This window comes from Vespa velutina, chromosome 18, assembly GCF_912470025.1.
Source record: "Vespa velutina chromosome 18, iVesVel2.1, whole genome shotgun sequence".
In the NCBI taxonomy this organism is placed as follows: domain Eukaryota; kingdom Metazoa; phylum Arthropoda; class Insecta; order Hymenoptera; family Vespidae; genus Vespa; species Vespa velutina.
In genome coordinates this window covers 3,130,182-3,157,092 of record NC_062205.1, presented here as the reverse complement: position 1 = coordinate 3,157,092, position 26,911 = coordinate 3,130,182, and the positions used below count along the sequence as shown (strand labels likewise).

Below are 26,911 nucleotides of genomic sequence, written 5' to 3'. Positions count from 1 at the left end.
GCGATTAAAAGTCCTATCATGGACTTCCGTTTAGTGTTGAAATTCGAGGTGCGCGAACGGTGTCACTTAGTAGTGCAGTACATGTAGCTGATCGACATTATGACGATCATGTTATTTGTAAGCGGGGGAAAATCCCTCGATCAAATATCATCGAGAGTCATAATACTGGTTAACTCATGTCACTTCGGATTTCAACTTAGAGTCACCGTTATTCTAACACACACGTAAATGTTCGTGTGCGCGATTAAAAGTCCTACCGGGGACTTTGTTTTATTTCTTCAACAGTTCTATTAGATTACTTCGCGAATTTGGATTTAACAGTAGAATCTACGTAATCATAACACACGTGAGTGTCGTGAACGCGATTAATGCGCTTTGATTGTTCGAAATTCGGAAGCACGAATTTGAATGTGCCTAATAATCCGTTATGCCCGAGGCGAGTGTGTCGAACGGTAAAGCTCTCTGTAAGTGGGGTCCCTGTAGCTAATGCTATATACCTCCTGTTAGCTAAGTCGCCCTAGATGTCCGAAGCGGAAGGCATAAGGGATCGGTATCGCGGAACGCGGATTTTAGAGTAAATTAGAATCACCGTTAGCCCGTGGGTCTCTACATGCAGCAACTTCCACGTAGTGAGACCTGGGTCGATAATACTTGCAAAGACTAATTGTAAATTTTTTAATACAAGTATTACCGAGCGAATGGCTGCATAATGTATTACTTCTCCAATATCTTTTCAAACTAATTCTAACTAATTAAACATTAATATATATCCATTTTATATCGTTAATAATTCTTCAAAAGAAGAAATATAACAGAAATATATTGTACAATAATTTCTTAGACAAACGAAAAGGAAATTTTTCTATCACATTTTTATGTTCGCTATCATTTTCATTTATTCTTATTTACTCTCATTAATTATCCTTTATATATCTCGGTTGGGACCTATGGGATGGGCCCATGGGGGTTGGCCTCTGTGCTGGTTACAGTCTCAGCATCTTGTCAAGCTGCTTATCTTTTCTTATCTTTCTGCGGCTTTCTTTTCTGTCATATTTTTCTTTTTTAATTATGTCATTAATATACTCTTTTTAATTATGATTTATAGTCTCGGGTGGGACCCATTGGAGGGGCCAATGGGTGAGGGCTTCTGTGCGGGCTCCTGTCTCAGGATCGTGTTGAACTGCTTCTTTTTTCTTCTCTTTCTGGGGCTCTCTTTTCTTTTTCCGGCTCTCTTTTCTATTTCATATTTTACTTTTTTAATTATGTTTTAATTATGTCTTAATTATGTTTTATTCATGTTTTATTTATATTTTATTTATATTTTATTTATGTTTTTAATTATGTTCTTATTTATGTTATTAATTATGTTTTTAATTATATTTTTAATTATGTTTTTAATTATATTTTTAATTATGTTTTTAATTATGTTTTTAATATATTCTTATTAATAATGATTTATAGGTCTTAGGTAGGATCCATGGAATGGTGCTGTCTGCTGTTTCCGCATCGTCCAGAGCTGCTTCTTTCTTATTTTTTTTCTAGCTTCTTATTTATTTATATATGTTTATTTTCTATTTATAATCTATGTATATATAATGTTTTATTTTATATATTTTTTTGATTCCTATTATTTTCTCCTTAGGTTCTTTTTTTCAGGATAGATCATCGAGGGATAGGTTCATCTACGACCGGATGGTACATCGTTGGATTCATCATCGATTTCTACGCGCGAATACGGGAAGGATAGGAAGAACACTGGCGCGCGTGTCGGCGGGCACAGGCGTGGGTGTTCTCGGGCGCGATTATATTTCGTTTGATTGTTCGCATCGAAAACGCGAATTTAGAGTAGAGTCACCGTTTTTCTAACACTCGCGTGGGTGTTCGGGCGCGATTAAAGGTCCTACCGTGGACTTCGTTTGATTTCTTCAAATTTCGATGGGGGTACTTCGCGAATTTCGGCTTAATAGTAGATTCAACGTAATTATAACACACACGTGAGTGTCGCGACGTGATTAGTATTTCTAAGGAGTGCGCTTTGTTTGTTCGAAATTCGGAAAGCACGAATTCATGTGCTTAATAATCCGTTATGTCTGAAGCGGACGGTGCAAATGGTGGAGCTATCTGTAAGAGGTGTGCTGTAGCTAAGCTACGCATACCCTGTTAGTTAAGAAGCCAGTGCATTGAAGCGGAAAGGTATCCCGGATCGGTATCGCGGAACGCGGATTTTAGAGTAGAGTCACCGTTAGCCCGTGGGTCTCCACATGCAGCAACTTCCACGTAGTGAGACCTGGGTCGGTATTACTTGCATAGTCTAATTGTAAATTTTATAACGCAAGTATTACCGAGCGAATGGCTGCATATTGTATTACTTTTCCAATATCTTTTCAATCTAATTCCAACTAAACATTAACATATTTCCATCTTATATAGTTAATAATACTTCGAAAGAAGAAATATAACAGAATTTATTGTACAATAATTTCTTACAGAAACGACAAGGAAATTTATCTATCACAATTTTATGTCCGTTGTCATTTCTATTTATTCTTATTTACTCTCACTAATTATCCTTTATCCTTATCTCGGGTGGGACCCATGGGAGGGGCCCGTGGGTGAGGGCTTCTGTGCGGGCTGCTGTCTCAGCATCGTGAGGAGTGGTTTCTCTTTTCTTCTCTTTCTGGGGCTCTTTTTTCGTTCTCCGGCTCTCTTTACATTCTCCGGCACTCTTTTCGCTCTCCGGCACTCTTTTCGTTCTCCGGCACTCTTTTCTATCTCATATTTTTATTTTTCAATTATGTTTTCAATTATGTTATCAATATGTTATTTCCTTTTAATTGTATTTTCTTAATATTTATTTATGCTGTTTCTTTTTATTTATATTTTTAATTATGTGTTCAATTATGTTTGTTATTATGTTTTTAATTATGTTTCTTTCTCTAGCTTTCTTATTTATTTATATATGTTTATTTTCTATTTTATTTATTTTTTATTTATAATCTATGTATATATTATGTTTTATTTTATATATTTTTGTTCTTTCTCTTATTTTCTTTTTAGTTTTTTCTTTTTCAGGATAGATCATCGAGGGATAGGTTCATCTACGACCGGATGGTACATCGTTGGATTCATCATCGATTTCTACGCGCGAATACGGGAAGGATAGGAAGAACACTGGCGCGCGTGTCGGCGGGCACAGGCGTGGGTGTTCTCGGGCGCGATTATATTTCGTTTGATTGTTCGCATCGAAAACGCGAATTTAGAGTAGAGTCACCGTTTTTCTAACACTCGCGTGGGTGTTCGGGCGCGATTAAAGGTCCTACCGTGGACTTCGTTTGATTTCTTTAAACTCTCGATGGGGGTTCTTCGCGAATTTCGGCTTAACAGTAGAATCTACGTAATTATAACACACACGTGAGTGTCGCGACGCGATTAGTATTTCTAAGGAGTGCGCTTTGATTGTTCGAAATTCGGAAAGCACGAATTCGGATGTGCTTAATAATCCGTTATGTCTGAAGCAGACGGTACATCGGTGGAGCTATCTGTAAGAGGTGTGTTGTAGCTAAGCTACACATACCCTGTTAGTTAAGAAGCCAGTGTATTGAAGCGGAAAGGTATCGCGGATCGGTATCGTGGAACGCGGATTTTAGAGTAGAGTCACCGTTAGCCCGTGGGTCTCCACATGCAGCAACCTCCACGTGGTGAGACCTGGGTCGGTAGTACTTGTAATATATAAAAATCTGCATCTAGATAATATATCGCAAGTATTAACGAGCAAATGGCTGCATATTTCAGTGCTTTTCCAATTCCTTTCTTATTTTAACTAAACATTAAAGTACTTACATTTTATATTGTTCGATATATAAATAGATTAGATATAATTGAATGTTAATGTAATTTCTTAAAGAAATCTAATAAAAAAGACTAATTTCTTTATTATTCTCATTGATTCTTATTTGGTTTTATTTTTACTCTTGTTTGCTCTCTTTGGATTAAATATTATATCATCTATTATACTAATATTTGCCATCATATACACTTCTCTCAAAATTCATGATATACATCAATGATATTTTTCCAACTGTTGTTTGTTTTTCTACTTTTATTTGTTCTATTTTATTTCAATGGAAGTAAAATTGAATTGATAGCTGCTTAAACTCACATTAGTTATTCGTATAAGTTTCAATAGATTCGAAAAATATGAGATTTGTACAATTAATAAATACTTTTCAATTAATCTATAACTTTTTCTTGTTTTTGTCAGGTGCATTACAATTTTTACTATATCCAAAAGTTTTTGTCACATCTTAATTCGATTATACAAATCGCGTGAGAGGGTTATAACGTAAACAAATTTATACATTGTTGGGATAGTCACATAATTTTTCTATCACGTTTGTAGTTCATATTTCATCCACATCTGTCGCTGAAGTCGGATACGATGTGAGTGAAAAATGATAAAAAGCTTTAAGTAAATTACAATATGTATTCAAAACATACAAGTGATAAATTAGTGCAAATATAATGATAAAAGTGTTATCAATATGATCCAATATCAAACTGAGTTATTACGTAGCATGATTGCATATAAATTTGGAGATTGCAGAAAATATTGTAAGGTATAATTAACTTAATATTTTGTATATAAGAGTAAATGGATAAATGGATTTATTAAAATCTTCATTTAGGAGATAAATTTTTGACGCAATAAGAAAAAATACCTATTGATAATTCAAATTTTTTTCTATTTTTATGTTTCTGGAAGGTAGAAAAAAACTTTTAAGAAATAAAAGGTAAAAATGTTTAATGAACCTAAAATATTAATAATTGGAGCTGGGGCTGCTGGAATTTCAGCAGCTAAGAGATTATTAGAAAAAGGTTTACAAAATATCACTATACTTGAAGCTGGTGATCGTATTGGTGGTAGAATACATACAGTAGAATTTGGTAATTATACTTTTCATGATACTTTATTTAATATTATTTAGAAAGATAATGCATATGAATATTTTTTTAATTTAGCGGACAATGTGGTGGAATTAGGTGCTCAATGGGTACATGGAGAAAGAGGAAATGTAGTTTTTAATCTTGCTTTTCCACATAAATTGCTTGATTCTTCTAAAATATTACATGATTTTAATAAACAAATATTTGTAACTCCTAAAGGTAAAATAATCCCACAAGAACGTAGTATTGAATCATTGAAGGCATACTATGATATTTCTGATCGTTCAATGGAAGATTTAAAAAATGCCATAGGATCGTACGGAGAATATTTTTGTAATGAGTAAGAAGGAAATTACATTAATGAACATTTTGATAATAAATTATATACATAGAAAAAAAAGAAATAAAAAATGATATTTGCTTTAGATTTTATAAAATTATGAAAGAAAAATCTTTTACCGATAAAGAGGAAGCAGAATTATTTCTGGATTGGTTCCATAAATTCGATAACTCCATTCAATGTAGTGATACATGGTTTGATGTTTCTGCCAAAGGTATTACAGAATATTGGCAATGTGAAGGTGACTCTTTACTTAACTGGAAAACACATGGTTACAAAACGTTATTTGATTTATTATTGGTTTGTAAAACATGTAATAACATATATTGGAAAACATGTGCGTATTATAGTTTTTACTTTTTTAATATTAATCTTTTTTATTTTAATTTTTTTGTTATCAGAACAAAATCCCAGATTCCAAGGAAACATTAATGATAACAGAAAAAATTAAATTTAATAAAGAAGTATCTCTTATTGATTATACATCTACTAATAATGTGATTGTTAAAGTTAAAGATGGATCTAAATATAATGCTTCTCATGTTATATTCACAGCATCTTTAGGAGTCCTAAAGGAAAAACATTCTATGATGTTTTTACCTTCATTGTCTGAAAGAAAACAACGTGCCATAAAGGTAATATGAATAAAATTGTAAGAAAAAATTGTTAATAGTTTTATTTAATAAAATATTTATATATACACAGGGTTTGAGTATTGGAACTGTAAATAAAGTTTTTCTAGAATTTCCATATATATGGTGGAAAGAAGAATGTGCTGGTTTTAGTTTAGCTTGGACCAAAGAAGATAAAATGCAGTTTCTTGAATCTCATGGTCAAGTATGATATTCACATATTTTTCTATATTATTAGCTATATAATGAATTCAAATTTGTATAAATTGAAATAAAAAATTCTTATTTTTTATAGGACAATGCATGGCTATGTGATGTATTTACATTTTTTACAGTAGACTATCAGCCTAGAGTTTTATGTGCCTGGGTTGTAAGACGAAGTGCAAAATATATTGAAACACTGTCTGATATAGATATTATCGAAGGATTATATTTATTGTTAGAAACATTTCTTGGAAAATCTCATAATATTCCAAGACCAGATCATATGATAAGGTAAAAAGTCATTTATATCTCTACGTATTTATTAAAATATTTTTCACATTTATTTTTAATTTACAGATCAAATTGGTATACGAATAGTAATTTTCGTGGGTGTTATACCTTTCAAAGCATGATGTCTGAAAGACTAAATGTACAACCAAAAGATCTTGCTGAACCAATAATGTCTCCTGATAATAAACCTGTACGTAAATGTATTGAAAATAATTTTATATTTTTATTAAATATATATTTTAATTAGTTCTCTTTATGATATTTCAGCTTATACTCTTTGCTGGTGAAGCGACTCATGATCATTACTATTCTACTGTTCATGGAGCTGTTGAATCTGGATTCCGTGAAGCAGATAGATTATTGCAATATCAAAGGTGAGAACAAATTTCATTAATCATTATTTATGTTTGAAATCTTATTAATCTATTACATTATTACATTATGGTTTAAAATATGATTGAATGCTCCGCTGAATTTTTTCAAATCTTATCTATGACTCAAATTATTTGTTTAAGTGCATTACTTATTTTCTTTTAAATATTTCATTTCAATTGCTCAAGTTTATCAAAAATAAATATTAATAATTAATCCGTGTTTGCGCAATAAGCATTTAGTAAAGCTGGAATACACCAAAAGCTTTATATATGATTCATATAAGTCAAATAGCACGAATGAACATCATACGGTATTATAATAATTAATGTATTCTATTTTTATTGATTGGCATGCTTTTTCATAGGCAATTAGATTCTCATCTTTAACCAAAAACCACGTTCTTCCTAATGAATGGATTATGGTAAACTCTGGACGTATCTTTGTCTTTCCAATAAAGTAGAAACTGCCACATAACAAGTATATATATGCGGATAATAAATCATAGTATTAATCATATTGCTTGGTGCTTACAATATTTACTGTATATTATAGTAATAATGCACATATTTTATAATATATTTAACAAAGTTATATATATATATATATTATATATATATATATATTGTCTTTTGCTGCTTACATTAATAGATATATATATATTACTTCCCAGAAAAGCGATATCTTATGAGATACTATATCAAATATATATCAAATATATATGTATATATATATATATATATATATATATATATATACATACATATATGTATATTTATATATGTATATATATATATATATGTATGTGTGTATATGTACATGCTTTTTATTATAATTTATTAGTGATTATATATTTCTCAATCAATAAATAGAGGTAATTATTGTGAAAGTTATTATATTAGAACAGATATTATATTGAGTAAAAAACAAATTAATAACAAGTATTGTCAAAAGTTTGATATGATGATTTAATTACAATACAAATAGAGCTCACTGTTATATGGGTTATGTAGAATACATGGTTGGTTAAGGCAAACAATAAACGACTTCGAAAAAATAAGAAAAATACAAACCATGAAGATACAACCGATAGGTAAACCAGAAGTTGTAATAATTGGAGCAGGCATTGCTGGGCTAGCAGCAGCAAAAGCTTTAGAAGATGCCAATTTTAAAAATTATCTTTTATTAGAAGGTGAGCACTTTCACTTGAAGGAAATTTAATAAAGATGAAAATTAATCATATTTTATAATAATTAAACAGCTCAAGAACAGATTGGCGGACGGATACAATCAACATCATGGAATGAGAACTGGATTGAATATGGTGCACAATTTTTACATGGCGGCCAAAGTAAATTAGCAAAATTATGTAATGAAAAACAATTATTATCAAATACTCAATGTAGGGATGGAGAGGGAGTATTTTTATCCGAAAATGGGTTAGAAATTGATTTAAAGTTGGTGGAAGAAATTGATAACTTTGTACGTAATATATTAGAAGAATGTGAAAATTGTGAGAATCAAGAAATTCAAAATAATTTTGAAAATATTGGCAGAATTTTAAGAAGTCGTTTTAGAAATTATTTACAGCAATCAAATGATATAACCGAGATAAAAGATATTAAGAAAGGAATTTTTGATTGGATGACTAGATTCCTTATAATTGACAATTCTTGTTTCACATTAGATGAATTGTCTTTGAAAGGTTGGGGAAATTTCAAAGTAAGTATATAAGAAAACATATTCATTATAATTATATGATATTTCTATTATCAATTCTTTTTTAGTTTGTTGGTGGTCCAGAATACCTTTCATTTAAAACCGAATATAGTTCTATATTAAAACTTATTGCTGACAATCTAGATCCAAATAATTTATATTTAAATAGTGCCGTGGAAGTAATAGAATGGCAACAAAATATTAATATTAATGAATCAGAAAAATCAATTATTTTAACACTGTCAGATGAAAGACAGATTTTTACAAAATGTGTTATAATTACATGTTCCCTTGGCCATCTGAAAGAAAATTATCAAAACATGTTTGTGCCTCCATTACCATTCAATTATACTTTAGGAATTGAATGTCTTGGATTTGGTTTAATAAATAAAATATTTCTTGATTTTGGTCAATCTTGGTGGAAGTCGGAAACTAAGGGATTTCAATTTATTTGGCACAAAAATAATATAAATGTATTTTCTGAAAAGTCCTTGGCTACGTGGACCAAAGATCTTACAGGTTTTGATGTTTTGCAAAATCATCAGGGTGTACTCCTTGGTTGGGTTGGCGGACAAGGTGCTAGTATTATTGAAACATTGAGTGAAGAAGAAGTTGCAAATGATTGTTTGAATTTATTTAAGTATTTTCTTAAAGTTGATAATATACCTAAAGTGCAAAGATGTATTAGAACACAATGGAATGCAAACAAGTACATAAGAGGTAGTTACAGTCACATTTCAGTGAATTGTGATAGAAAAAAAATCACGCCAGGTACACTAGCAGAACCAATTTGGGGTACAATAACTCAGCAAAATTATACTAAGGTAAGTAATAAATGTTTAATTATTTTTACTGATAACTATATGACAATTCATAATATTATAAAATATACTCTTTTTAATCATAGATTGTACCAGTGATAATGTTTGCTGGTGAAGGAACGCATGACAATTTTTATTCTACTACACATGGGGCTTATGAGACTGGATTAAATCAGGCACAAACTTTTTTACGTTATTATGTTAATTAATTTTAATTTTTTATACAAATTAATTGTGTTCATAATAATACGAATATATACAACATACATTGAATAAATATCATCAAGTTTTAGTTTAGTTTTATATATGGAATATATTTTATATCAAATAGTATATTTATGTAAGTAATTTATTTATGAAGTTTTTCCATAAAGTTCTATAAGTCTATCTGCTTCCCTCCATCCTGATACAATTGCACCATGTACAGTTGAATAATAACTTTTGCTTGTAGCTTCTCCAGCAAATAAAATTATCTGAAGAAAAAAATGGAATAAAAAAGAAAGTGAAATTAAAAAAAATATATTTTCGTAATTATAGTATATATAAGTAGTAGTAGTTACGTACGGGAATTTGATTTTTTATTATAGGTTCTGAGAGCCCTTCTGCTGATGCATGTACTTTATCAGATTCAATACTATGAAAACTATAGGTCCCACGAAAATGTTTGTTTTGTGTCCATGCACTCCTAAAAAATCATGTTAATAAGAAATTGCATTAGATAAAAAAAACAAATATATTTATTACCTTATCATTGCACTAGGTTTTGTAATATTGTAATCTTTCCCCATAAAAGTGTGTAACATATCCATAGAATGTTCAAGAACTTTATCATCGGAAAGTGTTTCCAAAATACGACATCCCTTTGGTGTTATCCAAGCAAGTAATAAAGAAGGTTTGTTTTCAACACTACTAAATGATGTTGTACTTGTAATCCATTTCTTATCAGAAATCTAAATAAATAAAATATGTATATAGCATTAAATATTATATATGGATTTTTTAAAATATTGGTACATACACCGTTTTCTAATTCATCTCTGTAGCTTTCATTAAACAATAAACTGAATGCCCAGTTGAAGTTATAATCCCACCAAGGTTCATCAAATAGAAAAAATATTTTACATTCGGTACCATAAGCCAAACCCTACAAAAGAATTAAAGTCAGTTAATTATCAAATAATTGATAATAAATTAATGATTATTTCGAATGTTATTAATTAAAATATATAATCTAATACGAATTATAAAAGACAGACATCTTGTACCTTGATGTTTGTAATTTTTGATTCTGGTAAAGGCGGATTAAACAAAGATTGATAGTCTGCCTTTAAAACACCCAAAGATGGTGTCACTATGACATGATCCGCTAAATATTCTTGATTATTAAGAGTTCGAATTTTTACGATATCATTATTTCCTGTATAGTCGATATTAATTACTTCAGAGTTCAAAAGTGTATTGTTCAAAATTGGTAATTCTTTAGTTGCGTCCGGAAATTTTTTCTGAAAATTATACAATATATCTTCTATATTGTATATTATATGCACGTTATAAGATTTAATAAGAAATTATTTTCTGGATATTCAAAAGTATATAAACCATTAGAATATCTAAAATAGTGCTATATCCTTTGTCCTTCCAATTAATAGAAAAATTTCCTTCACATATTTCATATTCCAATTCTGCTTTAATAGACGGTTCATACCATGTATCCGATGCAGAAAGTGAACATTCTATTAGATTATAAAATCTTAATAAATCATTTTGAAGAGTAGTATTTATTTCAGGATGATCTTTGAAATATTCGGCATATCTAAAACACACCATAAATTTAAATAGTTAAACGTTGTTACGTGATGTTTAATTACTTAAAATAAATAAAAATGATAATAATAAAAAAAAAAAAAAAAAAAAGAAAAGTGCCTATAGGAAACGTATATCGAAAAAATAAGATGTTAATATTATATACTTTTGTTCGTAATATTCGCCGACAGAAATATTTTTATCAGATATAGTTATATTATATAAAGCATTTTCGAAAATATCAATAGTATCTTTAAATATCGTTTCGTTTATCTTGAAGCCTGCAGAATTATAGGGGGAAAATTTCCAATTAGTATGTTCCAATAAATCATAAGGCGCAGCAAGTTCATATACCACATTATTTAATTGTCCATGTACCCATTGCGCTCCAAGATCTAGTAAATATTCACCTAAAAAAAGAGCAAAATAATAATAATAATAATAATAATAATAATAATAAGCATCACGTAAAAAGATTACATACCAAATTGAATAGTGTGAATACGTCCACCAATTCTATCTTGAGCTTCTAAGATTAAAATATCTTTAAATCCATTTTCATATAATTTAGAAGCTGCAGCTATACCAGAAGCACCAGCTCCGATAATAACGATTCGTGGTGAATTTTCCAAATTACTGATTACACAATTAAACGATAAAAAATAACAAATTATTAGTAAAAATATCATTTCGAAAATTCTATCGGAGATTGTATCAATTAAAAGAATGTTCTGTCTATTTATTTAAATAACGATGGTTAACAAATTTTACAGATCACTAATAATTATTAATACTTATAACAGTATTCGTATTAATCAGAATAATTTCGTACTGTATTAAATAAAATTTGTTTGATCTTATGAGAAACCTTATAATCTAATTTTATCTGTTAAAATGATTTATCTCTGGTTAAAGAGCAAATAATTAGAAAAAGAGATTACTTGAAGTAATATAATCATTTATTTCGAAATGTTTATCTATAAAACTATCTATAAGTAGTTTTATAGATAAATTATGAATAATATAATGATAAAATATAAAACGTATAATAAATAATACTTTACATGTTGAGTTACATTTATTCTACGTGCATTATTAGTTGCCTTTCCTAGGAGCTCATAAAATTAAGAATATAATAATAATAGAATAATTAAATGATACATTAATAATTAATACATTGTCAGATATTTATTTATTTATTTATTTATTATTATTATTATTATTTTTAATTTCACTTAATTAGTAATATTAAATATGTAATGCTTTTCTCATTATAATAGTCGATATGTGGATGCAATGTAATTTGTGAGAAAATATGCAGTGACATCTGACGTTCGAAAAGAGAAAAAGTCAAACTGAACATTTCTTGCAAGATGGCCGAATAAAAGAAAACAAATTATTATGTTTATAATATTAATCCTTTTTATCCCTTTCGCATATTAAACATATGTACGGATATATCAAGGTACAAGAAAATATTTAAGGGATCAGAATTAAAAAAAAGAAAAAAGAACAAGAAAAACAAATGACATTATTATAGTGTGTAATAAAAATTTGGATAATTTTTTTTTTCGTTAAAACGTAAATGATAAATAAATTTTTAATCATCCTATTTCGTCAGTTTATCTTTATATTAATTTCTTATAAATATAAAAGATAAACGAAAAAAGAAGCTAAAGATACATAATTAATTTCATTTATATATTCTAAGAAAAACTATTAAGAATATATATATATATATATATATATATATATATATATATATATACACGCACGCACACAATAAAGACTTTTTATAAACATTCTATACATATATATCACTTAATAATCATTACACAATTGATTATATATATATATATATAATCGCATGCGTTTCTGCACAAACACACACAAAACACAAGTAAATATAACGATAATAAAAGATAAATCATCGAAGAAATAATTATTTTGGCATTGACACTTGACTTATTAACACATGTAAAGATTTTATTGATGTTCAATGGACATAGCAGTAGATTTTCCTTATTTTCAATGATGACATTTTTTTTCATACGTTGGAATTTTATCGTAATTTTTCTATTGTTTATTTTGGACAGTCTATTATTTGTATCTTCCGAAAATGCAGGTGAATTATTTATTATTTTATATATATCAGTATTTAATTAAGTCGTCCTACAAAAAAAAAAACATTTATTATCTGTATATTATTTTATCTGATTTATGCAACGACGTAAAAAAGAAAAAAAGAAAAAATAAATAAATAAATAAATAAATATAAATGAATTACGGACGAGTTATATTAAGGAATTATGATATGTCCGTAGGTTCTTCGAGCTGGTCGAACAAAAATGAAGAAATTGTAGATTATCACAGTAATCCATTCCTTACAAATGCTTCTTCACTTATTATATATTCATACGAAAATACCAATGAACACAATCCATACATTGTAAATGAAAGTAGTAATATTAATTCGTTTCCTGCGATTGATTTTCAAAATCAAAGAAATATTAAGAAGAAAGAGATTTCAAATCTTCCTCAGGAACAACCTAAACCTTTTATAGTATCTTCAATAGGTTCATCTAGTAGATATAGTACTAGGACAAAGTCAGATATCAGTAAGTTTATTTAGACAATGCTAGTTTATGATTTCATCCAATTAATAACTAAACACTATATTATAGAATGTGAAGAATATGGTAAACAATTTTTGGGTATATCAGAAGTACAATCTTTAGTTGGTATCAACACACAAGTGATTAGAGTAGAAAATGAACAGTGTACAACACCTGATCGGCTTATAACTGGTGGCACAATTGCAACACCTGGTGAATTTCCGCATATGGTTGCCTTAGGCAAAATATTAAGGAATGGATCTTTTATGCTTTACTGCGGTGCCACATTAATTTCACCTTTCTGGGTTCTCACTGCTTCACATTGCACTTATGGACCAAAGTAGATTATTTTTCTTTCCTTGTAATCTAAAATGTTGTTATATAGAACAAATGAATATTGTTAAATATTTTAATATTCATTATTTTACAACATTATTAATTACATATGATAATATTTTATCTTATAGCGGTAGTCCTACAGTTGCAAAGATTGGTATTCGTGATATAAAGGACAAGAAAGCTGGAATTGTAATTGGAATTGAACAAATGATACGGCACCCATCTTATAATCCACCTGCAATGTATGCAGACATAGCTCTTATTAAATTAAAGAGAACTGTTACTTTTAATACTTTAATTAAACCAGCATGTCTTTATCAGCTATATGACAATGTACCCATGAAAGTTTGGATTAGTGGCTGGGGTGTTACTGAATTTGGTAAGTTCAATCTATATTTAATGTTTTCTTACTTTGGAATTAAATTTTATATGCTTTATATTAAAAGATATTTGGTATACATAAGATTTTTTAAATATTATTGCCTATTGTAAATTGAAATATTTTTAGGTGGTGAACAAAGTGAAAAATTGCAAAAGGCACAACTTGATATAATAGATAACATTGCATGTTCGATAAAACATAATAATTCCTTAGCAGTTCCATTTGGTGTAACACCTAGTATGATATGCGCGGGTGATCCTCATGGTGGATGGATTAAAGATGCTTGCCAAGGAGATTCAGGTGGACCTTTACAATTACCGCATCCCGTATATTCGTGTCTTTTCCAAATAATTGGAATTACTAGCTTTGGAGAAGGTTGTGCAGTTGTAAATTCACCTGGTGTGTATACAAGAGTTTCACATTACCTTAATTGGATAGAGGATATTGTCTGGCCAGAGAATTAGCAACTTTAATGAAGATATAATATCTTACAAAAGGTAAAAAATTTAATTTATTCAAATAACTATCAAATTATAGATGAATTACATTATTTTTACCGTTACTTTCTTAATATTTCTTAATGGTATTATCTTTTTTTTTTTTATATTGGAAAAGAGCATGCTTTCATTGCAAAATTAAATATAATTATGAACAATGATATTTATAGCTGTAGTAATTTAGGAAATATATATATATATATATATATATATATATATATATATATATAAAAAGGTATTGATTGTATGACAGCTGTTGAATATTTTATATATTTAAGTGCATGATATCAATTTGCTCTATAATCATGCATTACAATTTGACTAGAATGTCATAAGTATAAGAATCATATGATACACACACAGGAAAAATATATAAAAGATAATTGTATAACATCTTTTAGGATTGTTTCAGTTTCAAACTCAAGATATTTTAATGTCGTGGATTGTTCTCCACATAAGACCATCTCCATATGGGCCGTGAGTTGAAGGAAAAAGAATATACCACCAACTTCTGCAAAAATTTATGTGATATGTTAAATAAATAAATAGATAATATATATATATATAAATTTAAAATTTTGTTTTATAATATAATATACAAGTTGGTAATGGTAATAAAAGTTTATGTAAGATTACCTATCAATTATGCCTAAAAATAATTTCCAGTTTTCCCTTGGTCCAAAATTATAAGGATTTTGATATGATTTTCCAATCGCTTTATATTTTTCTGTTTCAGTACTATTAATGCGTGCCTCAATGCTAGTTTCTCCTCTTGTAATAAGACCTGCATGCCACCAAGTTAATGCCCCAAGCGTTGTACATGTAGCTACACAAATTAATGCTGCATAAACTATAAGTCTGCGTCTCCATTCTTTTTCTTTGTTTTCAGCAACTTGCTTTGCAATTTCAGCTATTTCTTCTTGAGATAAATGATCTAATGATTCTGCCTAAAAGACATTTTTTGTTTGTTTGTAACTAATAATTTAATAATAATGAGAGAGTATAAAATATAATATAAACTTACCACAGGAATAATCTCAGAATTGTTAATGCGAACTGGATGACCATCTAGCTCAATTTCCTGTGCTGGAAAAAACTCTTGATATGCTATTTCTATTCCAAAGATCATAATGAATAAAATTCCCACCACGGTAAAAGCCATGTATTGAAAAAAATATCTGTGATTATAGTGACCAACACAGTTATTCAGCCATGCTATAAGTTTGTTTAAGAAATATATGAGTTTTTTATGCAAATATTTTTTTGTTTGTTTTATTATTTTACATCATATAAACACGTTAAATAAGCAAAAAGGATACGACAATGATGATCCATTTTAAGCACACATTTGTTACAAATAGAACAATGATGTGTTCTAGGAGGTTTTGGTTTAATACATTTTTTACAAATGCTCACAGCCTCTGGAATAAGACCACCTTGTGGTGGGTAACCTGCTGGTACATTTACACCCATGTAATAGTGGAAACATACGTTAATAAGAAGCCAATTTCCAATTAGTAATAAAAATATTGTCATAAATGGGCTCTTTTCCCACCAGTAAGGTAAGCCAATCCAATATGCAATACAAACGATGCTTGCTTTTAGTAAAGTTACCATTACTACGCATACCTAAAGGCTGTGAAGTTTAGTAAATATATTGCGAAAGCTAAATGGTATTAATAAAATTATGAAATTTGTACGCTTTAATGATGTCTTTTGAAAAATATAAAATTGCAAAGAACTTACTGGTCCTAACCAGGCAGTAAAATTTTCCACAAACCAAAACATTGGTTCCATAAGTATATCACAAATATAGCTCCAATCCAAAAAGTCATTATAAAATAAAGATTTACATGTGATTTGTAAACGCCACCATTTTTTCTTAATACTTAGTCTTAAAAAGCAAAATAGTTATGGTTCATTAAATTTTTTAAATAAAAAGTGTTAATGTTACTTCAATAAATTACCTTATGTGCCTTGGTGCTTGTCTCAAAGACCATTGAAATCTAGCCATTTTCTAATACTAGTTCTTAATGATTAAAACTTGATAATAAAATATCATAAAATTACTACAAAACATTATTTAAATTTTCATTTCGATAAGGATAAATCATACATAAACTCCATTTTGTTAATATCATTTTAAATGTACAAAGTTACAAATCTTTTGGAATTTTAATATTTAAAGATTAAAATAGTTCAATAAAATTTAATTATACTGAAGAAATAACAAATTTTCTGTTATACTCTTGGAAATTCTAATCACGATCAACAAAGTAAAAGATTACCTATGATTATAATTCCATATTTAAAAAGTTAGATGGCGTATTGACCAATAATATTCTTTCTTTACATATATAATAATAATTCATAATATTACTTTAGAATAGTTATTTAAAATTGAAATATTGAAATATTTATATTTTTACAAAGAGTTAATTTTTCTATATATTAACTTGTTAAGGCTCTTCATTAATCCTGCCTTTCAAATGGTTTAATTAGAGATAATGATCACAGGTGTAATTCTTGAACGTTTTTGATGAACAAATCTCTCATTTTGCGAGGACACGGTCCCTTTTTGAACTTTTGAACGAAGCTTTATTTTCTTTGAAAAAAAAAAAAAAAAAAAAAAAAAAAAAAAAAAAAAAAATCATGTTAAAAAATAGTGTCTTTTCGAGAATAATTTATGGATAAAAATGTATTTTGTATACAAGATATGACTCTGTTATTATCGACTTGGTTGGAAGAAAATTGTTGAAAAAGTTCGTCATAAATAGGAGAGAGGGCAGCACTTGATTATGCCTGAAAACGTTCAAATGTCGCTACTGTACTTTTCAGTTTGATTTCTACGTAAAGATTCGATGAATTTCCATTTAGAAGATTGGTATTATGTTGAGGTTATGTTTATAATAATCGGTCCTCTTTCGACCACATGTTATAACCTCTTTGATAGTTTTGTTTAATTTATGTTGTTACATCGTTAAAAATATTTGGACTGGATTAAAAATGGGTAAAAAGGGAAAGATCGGAAAACAAAGGAAAGATAAATATTATCAATTAGCCAAGGAAACTGGTATGAACAATTTGATATATATTGATTATGATTTATTTATTTCTATTTATAAAATCGATCTCTTTCTTTTTTCTTTTCTTTTGGAAATTTTTCTTTTATTCCTTTAGGTTACAGATCACGTGCCGCTTTCAAATTAATACAGCTTAATCGTAAATTTGAGTTCCTTCAAAAGTCTCGAGTATGTATAGATTTATGTGCAGCACCTGGTGGATGGATGCAAGTGGCACGACAAAATATGCCAGTATCATCTATAGTTATTGGAATAGATTTGTTCCCGATCAAACCAATACCTGGTTGTATAAGTTTAGTCGAAGATATTACAACAGATAAATGTAGAGTGGCCATTACTCGTGAATTAAAAATTTGGAAGGCAGATGTTGTTTTAAACGATGGTGCACCTAACGTTGGAAAAAATTGGCTCCACGATGCATATCAACAAGCAGTTTTAACGTTACACGCTGTTAAATTAGCCACACAATTTCTAAGACCAGGTGGATGGTTCGTTACTAAAGTATTCAGATCAAAAGATTATAATCCATTGATATGGGTATTTAAACAATTATTCAAAAAGGTAAATAATTCATATGTGAATTTATCTTTTTAATATAAATAAAATAAATTAATTGTATTGATATTTTCACAAGGTACATGCAACAAAACCACAAGCTTCTCGTAGCGAATCAGCTGAAATCTTTGTGATCTGTCAATATTATATTGCACCCGACAAAATAGATCCAAAATTTTTAGATTCGAAATATGTATTCTCAGAATTACAATTAGAGCCTACAAATAAATTGAATGTATTCCATCCGGAAAAACAGAAAAAACAAAAGGCCGAAGGTTATCCGGAAAATGATTATACGTTGTATCATTCGGTCTCTGTAAAAGATTTTATTAAATTTGAAAATGGAATAGACGCTTTGCAAAATACATCGGAAATTTTATTGGACGACGATGATATTGCGAATCACGAGAAAACAACGAAAGAGATTAAAGAATGTTGTAAAGATATTAAAGTACTTGGTAGGAAGGATTTGCGTTTATTACTTAATTGGTGGAAAGCTTTAAGGGAAATATTTGTCGAATCAAAATTAAAATCAAATGATATGACGGAAGAAACAACGGAGGAGACTAAAAAATCTTTAACCATTGAAGAACAAGAAGATTTAGAGGATGAAGAAATTATGCAGGAAATAGAAAAGGTTCGTGAAGAGGAAGAAAAAGAATTGAAGCGGAAAAAGAAAAGGGTAAACAAAGAAAGGCAAAAATTAAACGAACGTTTGAATCTTAAAATGATTCACAAGGGTGATGAGGGACCTAAATTAGAAGGGGACGAGATGTTTAGTTTGACACAAATTAAGACCCATGAGGCGTTGGTAAACGTAACCGATCAAAGTCCCGATATCGTAGCGGAGAGCGATCACGATTCTGACGAAGAACGTAAAGGAAAATCAAAAAAGATAATTTATGAAAAGGATAAAGGACATTTAGATAGTTCTGGATTGTATTACAAGTCGGAGGATAGCCAGTCAGAAAAATCTGACGACGAAAGTACGGAGGATAGCGAGAAATCAGGATTAGGTATTAATAATCTTTCATTTCTCATAAATAATATATTCAATGGTTTTTAATTTTATTTATTATTATTTATGATAGGTTTTAGTTCGTCGGAAGACGAAGAAGATGAAAGTTCTAAGAAGAAGAATAATCGAAAAAATACTAAAAACGAAGACGAAGAGGAAACTAATCCTCTGATAACAGATCTTGATTACAGAGATAAAAAAACTAAGAGAATTCATAAAGCTCAGTTATGGTTTGAAAAGGATGTATTTAAAAATTTGGAGGATGAAAAGGACGAGGACTTTGAATTGGATAAAATGATCGAGAATTATAAGGAAAAGGGTGGAAAAATTGTTGGAGAAGAGAAGGAGCAAATGGTGGAGAAAGAACAAGATGATGATGATGATGATACTGACGCGGGATCAAATAGTGCGAGCGACGATACAGATTCTAATTACGATGTGGAGGAGATGATGGCGCCAAATAAAAAAGTCAAAAAGATAGGTGGTAAGGATGGATATGAAGTAGTGTCGAAAGAGAAAGCTAGTAAGTAAACGATTACTATTTATTAGCTATACTTATCTATTATCTCACGATTCTTATATATATATATATATATACATATATATTTGTTTTCCTTTATTTTTTAGATGAAAAATTAAAGAAGAGAAAATTATCGGTTCAAGATCTGGCATTGGGTTCTTTAATGATACAATCTAAGAAGGCTAGACGAGATTTGATCGACGGCGCTTGGAATAGATATGTCTTTAACGATACCAATTTGCCAGATTGGTTTGTACAGGATGAAGAAAAGCATATGAAAAAAGATGCTCCAGTACCGAAGGAACTCGTAAAAGAATATGAAAAGAGAGTAGAGGATTTGAATGTTAGACCGATCAAAAAGGTTTTAGAAGCTAAAGCGAGAAAAAAGAAACGTTCGATCCGTAAATTAGAGAAAGCAAAGAAAAAGGTCGAAGCTTTAATGGAAAGCACAGAAATAAGTGAACGTGAAAAAGCACGACAAGTTAAAGCGTAAGTATTATCAATGTAATATTGTATGTTTTATTTGGATCATATGTTATGTACATATATAAACTTTTCCTTTTTTTTATTTATATATATATATATATTTATTTATTTATTTATTTATTTATTTATTTATATAGCATATATAAGAAAGCTCATAAGGAGCCAAAGAAGGAAGTAACTTATGTAGTAGCGAAGAAACATACTTCTCAAAAAAGAGCAGTAAGGCCTCCCGGAGTAAAAGGTAGATACAAAATAGTAGATCCTAGAATGAAGAAGGATTTGCGAGCGGCTAAGGCAAAGGAAAAGACAAAAGGACGAAGTAAAAAAAAGAGTCATGGCGGTGGTAAACCACCAAGAGGAAAGCCGAAAGTATCGAAAGGCAAGAAGTTTAAATAATTTTATTCTTTAATGATTGTACCTTTTTTTATGCGACGTACGAAGTAAATAGGAAAAAAAAGAAAAGAACGAAACGACAAAAAAAAAAAAAAAAGAAGAAAGAAAAAAACGAAGCACTTCGTAATTAACCCAAACAAATAAGATATATAACAATGGTCGACGTGTATTCATTTGTAATATACACTTGTTTTTTTGTTTTTGTTTTTTTATGAACGAGAAAAGTCATCGCCGTATAAAAGGACGGTCTTAAAATACGCTTGGAATTATGCAAAGCGTAATTTCAAAATAATATAGACGCACATTTCTTTTATATATATATATATATCTGTATATGTTCATATAGAAAATATATTTACATATAAACGAGCGCGTGTCAACATATTACGTATATTACGTATGATATTCAAAATGTTTACTTTCATTCCGTATACCTACTTGACCTTATTTACGTTCTTTGACTTGATACAAGAAAGGTCAAATAAAATAAATTTCTTAATCTGTGGGTTTTCGTTTAATAATTAATTAAATTTTTTTTAAATATTATATGATCGTGGTTATCTCTGTTTTCGTTTCTATCCTGTTGAAATATATACCTATAAATATTTAATAAATTATTATACACGCCTTAGGACCGATACTCCTGCCGGCTAACCAACCATTCGGTTAAAATCCGACCTTGCTTTATTTCAGGCAACTCTCCTAAGTACGTATTCTGTACGTATATAACGATTCTACGTAGATGTATAGGATCAACAACACATTTGTAGAATGTGTCACGTACAAGTCAGCCTATTTTTTTTCTTTTTCTCCTTTTCTCTCTCTCTCTCTCTCTCTCTCACTTTTTTTATTTTTTTATTTTATTTTATTTCTTTCTCCGAAAATCCAAGGATACCCCCTTCTACGTGTTGATTTATTGCTTCTTCATTTGTTTTTTTGCGTTACGTTACAAACGAGCTTTTTATATCGCACATATAACAGAACTTTAAAAACATGTTTGTTCGTTTATCCGTCCTAACGATATTCCGAACGAATGGCAATTCAAAGGAGGGAGAATAGAATTGCAATTAAAAATAATTAAATCGAGAGAAGGTAAACCGCTAAGTTACCCATGGCGCAATGATTTATTATGATAGATCGTATTGGAACATTATTTGATACGATTTAGGATAGAGATAACGTGAGGTACAACAAACGATACAACGACAACTACGATATTAAGATGTCCTATTTAAGCCGCCCACCTGTCTATCGTTGCTCGTTTTCATTTTCCTTTACCCCTCGAACCTCTTCTCATTCTTTGCTCACCCCACTCAGTTTGTCTAATCCCCTCCTTTAACCCTGCATCCTCGATCTTTCGCTCTCCGTCACCCTCCACCACTCCTACCTTCCTAGTCAATAACCCTCTTTACTCCTCTTTACCCGTTTTATGGGAGGGGGAGACTATTCTACCTCCTTCCTCCTCCTTCTCCTCCTCCTCCTCCTTCTCCTCCTCCTTCTCCCTCTCCTCCTCCTATTTCTACTACGACGGTTGCATCGAACATTCTGATGCAATTGTGGCCTGCGTAGCGTTGGGACGCAGCGGTCGATGTCAAGGACAAGGCCAATAGATGCTATAACTTTCCGCGCGACGTTCCGCGTGCGGTTCGACACGCGCGCTTTTATATGTAGTTATATATTGTCATTCGAGAAAGCGCCGTAGAAATTTGCTGGGCCGTCGGCCAACTGTGCTCTTCTCTCTTTCTCTCTCTCTCTCTCTTTCTTTGTTTTTCTCGATCGATCTTGAGTGTATCTCTTTTTCTTTCTCTCATTCAAGAGACAGAGATAGAAAGAGAGATAGATAGAGAGATAGATAGATAGAGAGAGAGAGAGAGAGAGAGTCCTTGTCCTTTCGTCTTCCTTTCCTTTTATTTTGATTTTTGTCATAGGACAACGTTCATCCCCACGTCAAAATCGTCACGGTATTTCCCTTCCCCTTCTACTTTTAGTCTCTGAACGATAAAATAAATGGCTGAATTCGCGCTCTGATGCAATCCGCGTTGCGTCGAGACGCTGCAACGGGCAATGTCAAGGACGCGGCTGACGGCATACACGAGAGAGGGAAAGAGAGAGAGAGAGAGAGAGAGAGAGAGTGAGTAAGTGAGTGAGTCCTCTATATGTATATATATATATATATATATATGTGTGTGTGTGTGTGTGTGTGTACAAAATTTATTTCTATGGGGTTTTGTGTATGGTATATATAGCGAAAAAATAAACACAGTGAAAGAAATAGAAATTATTCGAATTTGAAATGTGATTCGACAAATGGATAAATAATAAAATATATTATTGATTAAGAATGTAGTATGAAATGATTAAATTCAATTGAATAATTGAATAATTAACATTGTCATATAATAAAAAAAAAAAAAAAATTAAATATAAAAATTTTATATTTCGTAAAAGAAGAAAAAGAGAAAAATGAAGAAACAAGAGGAACGTGATTTATTTTTATACAGTATGAGAGAGGAGATAGTCGAAGGAGCAATGAGATAGAGAGAAAAATCGATCTCTATAAGTGTATAAGTACATACGTACGTACAATATTTATATTGCGATTACATTACGATTGTAATGCTGATAACATCGTATCAATCGACGAGTATTTCCACGAAACCTTAAGGAGCTTTTCTAACGTACGTTCAAAGCGGAACAACAGACTATTTTCGAGGAAAGAACGTGTTCTTCATCTGCCAACGTTCAAATTCTCTTCTCAAGAGCGATATACGTGCCTCTCTTATGCTCCAATTCAAAAAAAAAAAAAAAAAAAAGAGAGGGAACAAGATAGAGAGAGAGAGCTACAATTATTAGTTTTTTTTTTCTCTGATTTCTCTCTTTGTCAGGACGAAAAAGAAAAGTTCGAAAAAATTCATTGATATCTTTACTATATCCGTTTGAAATTGAAAGATATTTTTTTGTTTTTTATCAATTCTTTTTAACGATAATTAATTTAATTTACATGATAATTATCATATTTAATTGAATGACGAAAAATCATTTGCGAATATCTCATTGACGTTTAATTAATAGCGTCTAAATTCGAGCGTATTCAGTAAATTCGGACAAAACGAAAAACTTGTCATTCTTGAATTTTCATCTTAACAATTCTTGTTTAATGCAACATTGATTTTCAACGTGATATTATATTTCCATAATGGTACATTTTAAATAGCTTTTTAACGTTGAGAGTTAATTGTTATTTATCCCGAAATTGTTTATATCAACACGAAAACGTTTATTTCCGATCTCACCGTTGTTATCGCAATATCCTTCGAAAATTCCCTCCCTCTCTCTCGCTCTCTTTTCGCATACGTTTCCTATTATTTTTATTTATTCTTGCACGTTGATCGATTTTCCTTGACGAATTGTGAATAAGCGGGAAATGTTTTGAAATTAAAAGAAAAACGGAGCACAAATTCCCTATATATATATACATATATATATATATATATATATATGTACACACACATACACACACACACACACAGACACGCACACATCTATGTATTCTATATCCATGTGTGTATATATATATATACACACACATACATATCTATATATTCGGGTACATGTGTAACATGCATCTATGAGCATACATATAGGTGCATACATATACACACAAACAATGTGGAACGAGGTTATGTAAATCTTGCAGGAATATTAAGCAATAAAGGAGACGATAAGGTCGTCGGATAGCGTCACGCGCCTGAATAAGCTCGCAACGCACAGAGGTACCTATATCAGAAAGTGAGGAGAGCTTACGCAAGAACAATATCCAGTTTAATAATCGTTGCATTTTCAACGATACGCAAATGCTTTAAGGCTTATCGTTTGTCCGAAGCTTTACTTTATTGTAGATATGTATATAGATATGTATATATATTTACGTACATAGTCACATACATAAGTATATGTCGATTTTGAGAAATGATTTGGCCTTGTTAACATGGAGGTGGAGTAGGAATACGAACGAAAAGCTTTCTACGAACGATAATCGAATAGATCCAATAGGTTCCTAATCGTGATAATCTAATACATTATGTAACGAATTTGAATTCATCTTGTAAACGTTTCTAATAATTATTCAGAAATTACGTTCGTTGAATTGTTGCAATGTTAAGATGTTAAAGATATTTCCTTGAAATAAGAATCTTACGGGGTCAAAAAATTGTTCTGTCATTTTTCCAAGAAAGAAAATATAAATGGACAAAATGGTAAAAAAATAGTAGATCGAAATGGTGTTAAGCGATAAACAGACATAAGTCAAAGAACACAAAAGTATTAACTTTTTTGCCTCTGTTTATCGACGCCTCCGTCAATGGTTCGCGATCGTTTCGTGAATACAAATGTTCTATTTTCAAATCCGAAGGTTGCCGGCATTATATTATATTTATTTCCGGGAAGATCGATCGATCAGATCGATCAGATCTTGACAAATTCTCATTAAGAAAGTACGTGATGTTGTATATAAGCAATGATTCACTACGTTCAACGAAGTCTTCCGGTTCCTAGGATCTTTTATGAGGGTCACGTATATGTAGAAGACATGCACGTGAGTGGGTATTCGTTTGTGTGTGTGTGTGTGTGTGTGTGTGTGTTGCGGTGCGGTGTGGTGTGATGTGTCTGTATCTACACGCGATTGGCGCTTACGTCAAGGGCGACCTCGACTTTCCACCGTCTCTCTAATCTACGCGAGAATCGGTCGAGACAAGCTTTCACGTTGCTCGTTGGATATCCAGATATAGTTCACCGATGTTTTCCTACCTACTTAGTTGAGTATAAGAGGTATAGAAGGAGAAATCATTCGATAAATTTCTGGAACACGTGTGGTCCTTTCCGTTAAACGTTAAACGTTAGTACATTACCCTTTTTCACCCTTAACGTTTTAACGCTAATCAATCCATATTGGATTGTATACTGATAATTAGGAATTTCATTAAATACGATTGAAACATACAGGAATGTCATTATAATACCATTATCTTTATCTTCAATTTTTACCATGGAAAAAAGTTATCTCGATCTAATAATTCAATTCATTTCACCCTCTTACAAATTTTACGATCAATCAATTCGCATCAAGTTATGCAATACACGTTTCACGATTAATAATGTAAGAAAGAAAGGAAGAAAGATGGAAGGAAAAGAAGAATACGAGCAACAGATTAAAAATACGTAACAGATATATAAAAGACGTAAAGAATTATTTTATCTTCGAATTAACAACGACGTTATTGTTAATAATCAAAAGTAATTCAATATGTTCGCTCTAATAAATAATAATGTTTTAACTTGGAAACTACGTAATGGGTAAGATATGGAGAGGGTCGAGGAAGTCTTTCTTTCTTTCTCTCTCTCTCTCTCTCTCTCTCTCTTTCTCTCCCTTTTTTTTCCTTTACTTCTTTTCCACCCTTCTCCAGGGCTCCGTTCTCTTCCCGGGGCGGCCACAGTGACCTTCAACCGTCGACGAGTGGATGGACCTCGAGCTCGTACATATCACATATACATGGATACGTACATACATATATACATACATACATACATACATACATACATACATACATAAATAGAAACGCGCGCGTACACATGTAGGTATACAACATAGAGCGCGTGCGGCGCGTATAAGGTCAAGGTCGGGGGCGCGTGCACGGGATAGGCGACCTCCGGGTGCATCGAGCGAGTTGCGCGCGCATTCAGCGCCTGCGTCGCGATGCACTCACCCTCCTCCTTACTCCTCGATTTCGTCTCTCTCTTTCCTTCCCTCTCTTTCTCTCTCACTCACTCTCTCACTCTGTCTCTTTTTCTCTTCTTCCCTTTCTCCTCTCTCTCTCTCTCTCTCTCTCTCTCTCTCGCTC

At 30.6% G+C, this 26,911-nt stretch overlaps 5 protein-coding genes across 11 annotated transcripts; 3 read left to right on the top strand and 2 right to left on the bottom strand.

Moving 5' to 3' along the window:
• Positions 1–4,406: 4,406 nt before the first annotated feature.
• Positions 4,407–10,232, top strand: LOC124955368 (spermine oxidase-like). Of its 4 annotated transcripts, none has more exons than XM_047509699.1 (13): positions 4,407–4,611; positions 4,767–4,944; positions 5,020–5,284; positions 5,371–5,584; positions 5,686–5,919; positions 5,990–6,121; positions 6,212–6,411; positions 6,478–6,601; positions 6,679–6,785; positions 7,797–7,975; positions 8,045–8,505; positions 8,571–9,326; positions 9,410–10,232. In XM_047509699.1, exons 2-13 carry the CDS (start codon positions 4,797–4,799, stop codon positions 9,530–9,532), a joined length of 2,943 nt encoding a protein of 980 aa, XP_047365655.1. In that variant the 5' UTR covers positions 4,407–4,611; positions 4,767–4,796; the 3' UTR covers positions 9,533–10,232. The 4 variants fall into 4 exon arrangements, with proteins under 4 accessions (XP_047365655.1, XP_047365654.1, XP_047365653.1 ...); XM_047509698.1 differs by having other exon boundaries at positions 4,408–4,616; XM_047509697.1 differs by having other exon boundaries at positions 4,408–4,616; positions 4,763–4,944.
• On the bottom strand, positions 9,546–11,998 carry LOC124955369 (spermine oxidase-like). The gene is made up of 8 exons (XM_047509701.1): positions 11,611–11,998; positions 11,293–11,536; positions 10,923–11,136; positions 10,589–10,825; positions 10,342–10,467; positions 10,068–10,273; positions 9,888–10,008; positions 9,546–9,796 (listed from the first exon to the last, which is right to left on the bottom strand). The coding sequence occupies exons 1-8, from the start codon at positions 11,813–11,815 to the stop codon at positions 9,677–9,679; spliced, it is 1,473 nt and encodes a 490-aa protein (XP_047365657.1). The 5' UTR covers positions 11,816–11,998; the 3' UTR covers positions 9,546–9,676.
• Positions 11,999–12,981: 983 nt separating this feature from the next.
• LOC124955370 (serine protease snake-like) lies at positions 12,982–15,594 on the top strand. 2 transcript variants are annotated; one of them, XM_047509704.1, is made up of 6 exons: positions 12,982–13,251; positions 13,451–13,744; positions 13,811–14,081; positions 14,209–14,459; positions 14,589–14,959; positions 15,372–15,594. In XM_047509704.1, exons 1-5 carry the CDS (start codon positions 13,119–13,121, stop codon positions 14,924–14,926), a joined length of 1,287 nt encoding a protein of 428 aa, XP_047365660.1. In that variant the 5' UTR covers positions 12,982–13,118; the 3' UTR covers positions 14,927–14,959; positions 15,372–15,594. The 2 variants fall into 2 exon arrangements, with proteins under 2 accessions (XP_047365660.1, XP_047365659.1); XM_047509703.1 differs by having other exon boundaries at positions 12,983–13,251; positions 15,361–15,594.
• LOC124955371 (palmitoyltransferase ZDHHC16) lies at positions 15,202–17,281 on the bottom strand. Of its 3 annotated transcripts, XM_047509705.1 has the most exons (6): positions 16,927–17,281; positions 16,706–16,853; positions 16,279–16,588; positions 15,984–16,174; positions 15,596–15,906; positions 15,202–15,470 (listed from the first exon to the last, which is right to left on the bottom strand). In XM_047509705.1, exons 1-6 carry the CDS (start codon positions 16,971–16,973, stop codon positions 15,380–15,382), a joined length of 1,098 nt encoding a protein of 365 aa, XP_047365661.1. In that variant the 5' UTR covers positions 16,974–17,281; the 3' UTR covers positions 15,202–15,379. The 3 variants fall into 3 exon arrangements, with proteins under 3 accessions (XP_047365661.1, XP_047365663.1, XP_047365662.1); XM_047509707.1 differs by lacking the exon at positions 16,927–17,281 and having other exon boundaries at positions 16,279–16,625; positions 16,706–16,848; XM_047509706.1 differs by lacking the exon at positions 16,927–17,281 and having other exon boundaries at positions 16,279–16,595; positions 16,706–16,848.
• A 521-nt stretch (positions 17,282–17,802) lies between these two features.
• LOC124955385 (pre-rRNA 2'-O-ribose RNA methyltransferase FTSJ3) lies at positions 17,803–21,560 on the top strand. Its single transcript, XM_047509745.1, has 6 exons — positions 17,803–18,032; positions 18,140–18,603; positions 18,677–19,613; positions 19,689–20,138; positions 20,243–20,624; positions 20,759–21,560. The coding sequence occupies exons 1-6, from the start codon at positions 17,966–17,968 to the stop codon at positions 21,015–21,017; spliced, it is 2,559 nt and encodes an 852-aa protein (XP_047365701.1). The 5' UTR covers positions 17,803–17,965; the 3' UTR covers positions 21,018–21,560.
• Positions 21,561–26,911: the final 5,351 nt, after the last annotated feature.

Excerpts from the sequence above, each read along its gene's own strand:
- LOC124955368 (XM_047509699.1), top strand. The coding sequence starts at position 4,797 with ATGTTTAATGAACCTAAAATATTAATAATTGGAGCTGGGGCTGCTGGA. Across the intron at positions 4,945-5,019 it reads AATACATACAGTAGAATTTG|CGGACAATGTGGTGGAATTA; the intron begins GTAATTATACTT and ends TTTTTAATTTAG. Across the intron at positions 5,285-5,370 it reads GGAGAATATTTTTGTAATGA|ATTTTATAAAATTATGAAAG; the intron begins GTAAGAAGGAAA and ends TATTTGCTTTAG.
- LOC124955371 (XM_047509705.1), bottom strand. The coding sequence starts at position 16,973 with ATGGCTAGATTTCAATGGTCTTTGAGACAAGCACCAAGGCACATAAG. Across the intron at positions 16,854-16,926 it reads CAAGCACCAAGGCACATAAG|ACTAAGTATTAAGAAAAAAT; the intron begins GTAATTTATTGA and ends TTGCTTTTTAAG. Across the intron at positions 16,175-16,278 it reads TAAAATGGATCATCATTGTC|CATGGCTGAATAACTGTGTT; the intron begins GTATCCTTTTTG and ends ACAAACTTATAG.
- LOC124955370 (XM_047509704.1), top strand. The coding sequence starts at position 13,119 with ATGTTCAATGGACATAGCAGTAGATTTTCCTTATTTTCAATGATGACA. Across the intron at positions 13,252-13,450 it reads TGTATCTTCCGAAAATGCAG|GTTCTTCGAGCTGGTCGAAC; the intron begins GTGAATTATTTA and ends ATATGTCCGTAG. Across the intron at positions 14,460-14,588 it reads CTGGGGTGTTACTGAATTTG|GTGGTGAACAAAGTGAAAAA; the intron begins GTAAGTTCAATC and ends AAATATTTTTAG.
- LOC124955369 (XM_047509701.1), bottom strand. The coding sequence starts at position 11,815 with ATGATATTTTTACTAATAATTTGTTATTTTTTATCGTTTAATTGTGTA. Across the intron at positions 11,537-11,610 it reads TATTCACACTATTCAATTTG|GTGAATATTTACTAGATCTT; the intron begins GTATGTAATCTT and ends CTCTTTTTTTAG. Across the intron at positions 11,137-11,292 it reads GGCGAATATTACGAACAAAA|ATATGCCGAATATTTCAAAG; the intron begins GTATATAATATT and ends GGTGTGTTTTAG.
- LOC124955385 (XM_047509745.1), top strand. The coding sequence starts at position 17,966 with ATGGGTAAAAAGGGAAAGATCGGAAAACAAAGGAAAGATAAATATTAT. Across the intron at positions 19,614-19,688 it reads TAGCGAGAAATCAGGATTAG|GTTTTAGTTCGTCGGAAGAC; the intron begins GTATTAATAATC and ends TATTTATGATAG. Across the intron at positions 20,625-20,758 it reads AAAGCACGACAAGTTAAAGC|CATATATAAGAAAGCTCATA; the intron begins GTAAGTATTATC and ends TTATTTATATAG.